The following is a 6797-nucleotide window of genomic DNA, read 5'->3' on the forward strand; positions in this document are numbered from 1 at the left end:
CAGGAATGCATCCCAACTTTTGAAAAACTGCTTCCCAGAGCATTCCCGTTTTGCTTCCCACCTGCCAGCGGCCAGAGAAGCCCTGCATTAATTTCTTCTACAAGCGTATGAACTATGGCTATCTTTCTGCGGTAAAAAATGCATCAAACCAAGAGTTAAGGATTTGTAAACAGAGCTGCAAGACCTACAGTGAAATGCTAGATTTGGAATTTTTGTTCAGTTAAATATTTGGTCCAGCTGCAGAGCCTGAGGATTTATTTATTTTTATTTCAAGGGGAAAAAAAAGAAAAAAAAAAGAACATGAATCCAAGTGTCTTCCTGAAATACAGCCTCGGTCCAGCCCATTTGCCTGCTGTACCTTGGACAGAATCAGCCAATGGCTGAAGAGCATTGCTTCTCCGTGCTCCACGGTCTCGGAGGGAGAGCAGGCCTCTGTGCTAAAAAAAGCTCAGCAGCAAGCCAAAACAAATGCAGAGGAAGGTGCCTTGCTCTGCACTGTTTTGAGGGCAAAATGAAGGTTATAAAGCCTAAACCTGCCACCCCTACCTAGACAGGCAATTCCATGTCTTTTATTGGAGTGTCCACATGACAGAATCACACCCGTACTGAACGGGCTGCGAAACAGCCCCCTCGCGGGAAGGGAGCTGAGGATGCGTCGGGCTGTCCTTTTCGGTTTGCTGCTGCAGACCAGATCAGTGTTTTCAGTGTGTGCTTTCAAAGTGTCCGTTCAAGCATCAGAGAGGGAGCATGAAATACTTACAAAAAAATTATCCCCAAGCCAAATGCTTACAAATTAGCAAGTAAAAATACTGAGGCTATAAAAAAAATAAATTACATTCAGACCCAAGGACAGTCTGAATCATGGTAATAACCTTCCTATTCAGAAGGCAGGCTGAGAGGTGCAGTCTCTGGCCCAATGAGATGGGTTCTTGCAAGAGCTGCACTGAAATCAGACAGCTCTGAATGAGGAACGTACTGGAAAAAACCAGTCACGTGTGTGTGCTTTGTGGACAGTGTTAGAATGACACAGAGACAAACATGCTCAGAAGAATCCGCTACAGACCTGGGTTTCTGTGTCTATCAGAAAAGCCATAAATTTTAAAGAGGAAATACTGACAGAGGCAGGACTTCTGGAGAGCTACAGCCTGGCTGCTGCTTCAGTTTTACCCCGAACGCTGAGAAAGCAAAACAGAATTTAACATCTTTAGGTATTAGCAAACTTGCCAGCGGTGTAGAGGATATTCCTGCACTAACTCATCTGACCAGCAGTCATCAAGAAAATGAATGCATCTGAAAGCAGAGCAGAACTTCTGCCAGTAACAGAGGCAATGGGGACAAGCAGAAGTGTGTCAGAAAACTCCCACGGAATGACCTATAAAGCCACATAACTGCCTGAAGTGGCAGTTTTGACAAATCGAGTATGACCGAAGTAAAAATCTGCAATTCCAGAAGATGCGTGAAGATTGAGCAAAGAGAATGAATTAACACGCTGGCACTTCTGAACTCAGCCATTTTATTCCTACCAACAGGTTATTTTTGTCTCTATTGGAAACTCATTTTCAGTGGTAAGAAATCTGTGCCTAAAGGAAGACAGAACAGCAAAGTACTAAGAGCACAAGAAAACCTCAGCAAAATAAGCCACCAGGTGCAGACCTGAAATACTTCTGAGTCTCAAACCTGCAGCAGTTTCAACATGACACCTAAGTCCACGGGTTTGTAAGATTACAGGTGATGAGGATCTGCTTTTACAGACCAGGATTTTACTTCATAAATGCAATCCCTGTGTCTTGCTTACAGATGGGTTTTACCTTCCTTATAAACGTGTGGTTGAGTTAGCAATGTTGATGTGGATGTGGAGAAAGTCTTTTAACATTGAAGGTCAGGAAAATACCACATTTCAAGATTTACAATAACCTAATACAGATATAAAAAGTAACCACAATGTCAACTGTGCTTTTTACAAAGCAAAGCTTTTACGTCTAGAAGTTTATCTTTACATTGGTAGAGTTTAAGAACATATTAAATAACTTGAGAAATAAGCTTCAATTTTGCACTAATAAAGTCAGGTTTTGGCTATAGATTTCAAAAGTGGAAATGTCGCGTCAAGCTTGGGCAGGCTGAGCCAAACCAGGAAACAGATGTATCCTTAATCTTGCAGGGAGGTTAAGAAGTTAGACTGCAATAAAGGTACTGCGTCAATCAATACAGCGAGCAAGCACTCTGAGGGTGCACCGTCCTGGGAACAAGAGCACTAAGTACCATGTAATTAACACATCCCAGGACAGCCACAGCTTGATCACAATCAGTTTGGAGGGAATAAACGGGAAAGAAAAAAACCCAAACCACTATACAACACACAAAAAACTTACTGGGCAGAGAAGAGAAACTCTCAAGCTTGTGGTGGCTATTTCGCTGTCTGGATCGGCAGTCAGTTTCTCTTTAACTGAAAGAAGAAAAGGTTTATTTTACAGCTGATTTAAAACACAAATTGGATGACAGAGAAATAAAGCAAGTCTGAAACTGTGTTAAACTTTCTGTGCACTGGGAGCACGCAGCAGTGTCTGGTGTTGCAGACTCACACGATAAACGTGTAACACAAGCAGCCTTCACTCTCTAGAAGGATCATCAACAAGATTTAAAACAGCGAAAGGCAGGAAAAGCTCATCTTAAACCAAGACCCCTAGAAAATGTGGTTGTACAGGGATGTCTTTTTCATACACAGGGAACTTTGTACTTGACAGTTACTCACTAGAGGAGCCACGCTGACTTGAAACTTCAAGCACATTCCAACAGTGTGTTAGTGACTTTCACACAGACAAGCACCACTACAAACCTCTGGAATACTCATCAAGCAGTCCTGCCACTTGGGATTGAAAAGCCAACTGAGAAGTGGGAAATCAGAGGTACCCTGACAAAATCCGTGTTTTAACTATCTGCAGTGAAATATTAGCTCTACAGAAGTCTTTCATCTCTACCCATCCTCTGCTTTCACTGACGGCCTGGTGGACTAGCTCCTTCCCTTCTGGAGAAGGTCCTGTGCTCTGTACAACACCCGTTATCTCAGCGTCAAACAGGATGACCCACAGCTGTCAGGTGTTGGTAGTGTCAACCTCTCCCCGAAGAAGCAACACTCAGCAGTTTTTGCTTGCGTTTTTATGACACGAACTTATACCAACACGTACTTGTTGGAGAAAACTGAAGCAGCAAACCTCCCACTCAGATTTGAAGGGGGTTGGGACTGCGTTAGACTCTCTCCAGGAGCTCTCTCCACAAAACCATGCCAAAGGAACAAAAACTCTGTTGATGGAGACTTTCCTCCGGCATGTCAGCATCAAGGTTCAGTATCAGGCATTTAGGTCAGCTTGCTGGAGGTACTGAATTACCAGTTAACTATATAAATACGGCTGTTCTGTTCCGAAGAAACAAAGCCAGTATGGCTGAACTGAAAGAGATTCTCTTGCATTTTTCCCTTCACAGTGTCAACAGGGTTCCTGGACTGGCTCCTAGTACAAACAAAGGCCTTTGAGTCTTTGAATTGGAACTGAATACAAAGAACTCCACTATCAGATTCTCAAACCCCAGAGAATTGTAGGAAGTCCAAACCTCAGTCAGAACAGTCCTATTTCAAAGCTCCTTTTACAAAAGCTGTTTTTCCTTTTTAAACAAGCAGCACATCAGACATACTCAGCGCTCTAGAATGATCAGGGTTCCGTATTCCTTTTGCTCGCAACCTCTGCAGTAACACCGTAGAGGACAGCTGCTTCACAAGGTAGACTGCCATCGAATAGTTCTAGAAAACAGCACAAAAGGGCAAAGGAAAAAACAGTTTAATCACAACACAGCTTGTATTTCATACAACGCTTATGCAATTCAGGTGATTACATGGCACTGTGTTTCTAGAGCTTCAGAAGCAAGACTTCAGGTGGCAAAGTTTTCAGACGAGAGGAAACCCACCGTGCTTCAGCAAGTTCACAGGTTTTAGAGATGCAACAAAAGTGACTTCGTGCTTCACTGAGATAAGATTTAGCTACAGAACAAGCTATTAAAACAGCATTTCTGACATTTCTGGAAGTTTTATGTCTAACTCAGGACATGCAGTACAGCCCATCTAGAACGGTCATGTGACATCAGTAATAGTTATGTCAACACATCTAAGGGAAGCTGTCGGGTCAAATAACATCCAAAAAATATTTTTTTTTTTTAATAAAAGCTTATTTCGTTTTCATAATAGGAACATCAGCACTGGTGCCTCTTCAAAAGCAAGACATAAAAGATGCATCCCCTGCAGCATCTCCTACTCCGGCTGGAAGCACCATTCAAGATTTTCTCATCTTTCTGCACTTACTCTCTGGGAAATGCTCACTCTGCTGCTGAAGCTTACCAGAAGCAAGGCAGTTCAAGAGTTCAAGAGTTCAGAGGGCCAAGGTGTACTCCAGTGAATCTTGCTGGAGCAGGCAAGAAGTCACCCCTCCCAGCTGATTGTCCTTCCCCTCTGGAAGAGGGGAGGTCACTTCCCCCATCAGTGCTCCTCACTGGTGTCAGCCAAGAGCTGTAGATGCTCTTGCTTCTGCTGCCACAGAAAGTGACTTGGAGGACAAGCTGGTCGGACACAGAGCATCCACCAACCCTGCCAGCTCCTCTGTGAGCAGCATGAGCCGTCCCCCGAGGGACGAGCAGGAGTGGCCAAGCATCTTCCTGGCATCACTAACCAATTCCCAGCCACAGCCAGGGATTTCCGGAGCTCTCGTTTTTCTGGTAAGCTACTAAAACTGCAGGTAATAACTGTCTGTCTAAAACTGTGATATTGTACCATGGATCCATCAGCAAGTCTCCTCTCTCCCCACCGCACCCCAAAATGGAAAGGATGAAATTTGTGCTCTTGCATCAATTACTTTCTGATATAAACCATATTTGCTAAACCTGAGGCTGCACTCGCGCACTTTGAACTGAAAGAGGAAAGGCTTCCCCCAGCAACTGCCCTGTGCCTTTCCACTCACAAAATGAAGAACTTCAAGAAATTGTGACAGCCACCATCCTTTATCTAGGATGCCACCAACACCCAAAAATTGGATTGCAGGAACGTCTCTTACCATAAAAATCACACAAATTGAAACTGCATCAGAAGCACCCAGTTTTAAATACCTCAGCCCTACAATGAACGCCTCTCACATCACTGAAAACCACTGCTGCTTTAACTTGTTTGTTTAATGCCTCAATTAGTACAGAAGTTAGAAAAATGCTAATTAACATTGTGAAATTATTTACCGACAGATTGAATCTACAAAGCTAGGAACTTGCCCAAGGCATCTTGTACAGAAGGCTCTTGAAACAGCTTGTGTAAAAATCACAGCTACAACTTCAGGAGAAGCAGAGTACCCCAGTGGACACACGAATTGACTCTTCAGGGAAGGGGAAGAGGGCAAGGCAAGTTATGTACTCTACAGACACATCCAAATATAGAATAATTCCTCACATTTAACCGTCAAGGTCTCAAACAACCACTTTAGGAAACATGGACATCTCATCTGAGTGGGGAAGGTCTGACCAGCACCTAATTTTCAGGAACACAGTAAGGATTCGCCACTCTCTCCAGTTTTGTACTGTAAGCCAGAAGTTAGCCAATACAGGGTTTATAACTGAAATATCTGTGAGGCCTGAGAAACTAGTTCACAGAGACTAGCTGAGTGCGCGCGGGCTTGTGACACTCCTCCCTAACTCCTCACTGGTATTCCAGTGGAAGCAGAGCACTGCATTCCGAGCAGTGCCCAGCACTCATCAGCTTCTGCCAGGTAAACCAGACCAGGCTTGGTTTTCAATGCTTATTTCTGGTACCTGCAGTTCTCATCAGACAAAAGGTTTTTTTAAAAAAAAAAAAAAAAAAATCACCCATCATTTATTCTATGATCTGTTTTACGCTCCACAAGAAATCCATCAGGAAACACCGTGGTGATGTTTTATAACGGCTGGTGTGCATGACTGGGCTGTAAGCATTTTTCCACGCTGGTTCAGGAATCGTGGGCTTTGCGCACTGACAAATTCTTGGACGAGGTTTCACCTCGGGACTTCTAAAACCAGGATGGTTGCAATGGCAAAGGCACCATTTTTTGAGCCCGTGGTGACTCTGCAATGCGTATCCAGCTGGGTTCTTGCCAGCAGCGAAAGCAGCACACTAATTCACGGACTAATTTTTTGGAGTAACTTTTTGCAGCACGTTCCAGATTTAATTAGTGCAGTGGAACATCAGTAACTTTGTAATACCGATTGTAACATTCTCCCCACAGACAGAAACGACGTTATAAAAACATGAGTTTTTAAATATTAAGTGTTAGGACCACAGTGTGAGAACAGAAATGTAAAAACAGACCCCAAAGCAGAAACTAAGAAGCTTTAGACATCATTATGTACCCAAGTCACTTACTCTTCCAATTTCGGCAGTCCATGAAACAACGATTGTGTTTGGTACCGTCGTGGACAATCTGACGAGTGAGGTAATGTTGATTGGTCGGCTGGGTCGCTTTGGTTCAACACCATTTTTGGTTGGTGGAAGGTAGCCCTACAAATCAAAATATTTTTCCCCTCAGCAAAAAAAAAAAAATAGTAATCAATACTGCTTTGGCTGCCTTCCCCTCTCGCCACAGCCCTGCCCAAATAAAAGCTGGGTCTCACCTGAACCAGGCTCCCTTTTCAATTAAAAAAAAAAAGAAAGAAAATTACACATACATATATGTATATATATCAGACAGTAAAGTATCAAGTGTTTTACAAGCCCTTTCTCCTTACACAAGGCCTCACTCTTT

At 43.3% G+C, this 6797-nt stretch overlaps 1 protein-coding gene across 2 annotated transcripts in view; it reads right to left on the reverse strand.

Moving 5' to 3' along the window:
* Positions 1 to 6797, reverse strand: part of PIAS1 (protein inhibitor of activated STAT, 1) — a 30525-nt gene that overhangs the window by 7739 nt on the left and 15989 nt on the right. For both annotated transcript variants that reach the window (XM_010141913.1, XM_010141911.1), the window contains exons 5-7: positions 6419 to 6553; positions 3685 to 3790; positions 2370 to 2443 (exon numbers count right to left, since the gene is read on the reverse strand). In XM_010141913.1, the coding sequence (XP_010140215.1) occupies positions 2370 to 2443; positions 3685 to 3790; positions 6419 to 6553 (315 nt within the window). The remainder of the gene's footprint in view (positions 1 to 2369; positions 2444 to 3684; positions 3791 to 6418; positions 6554 to 6797) is intronic.

The sequence above is a fragment of the Buceros rhinoceros genome, unplaced genomic scaffold, assembly GCF_000710305.1.
Source record: "Buceros rhinoceros silvestris isolate BGI_N320 unplaced genomic scaffold, ASM71030v1 scaffold10458, whole genome shotgun sequence".
Taxonomy (NCBI): Eukaryota; Metazoa; Chordata; class Aves; order Bucerotiformes; family Bucerotidae; genus Buceros; species Buceros rhinoceros.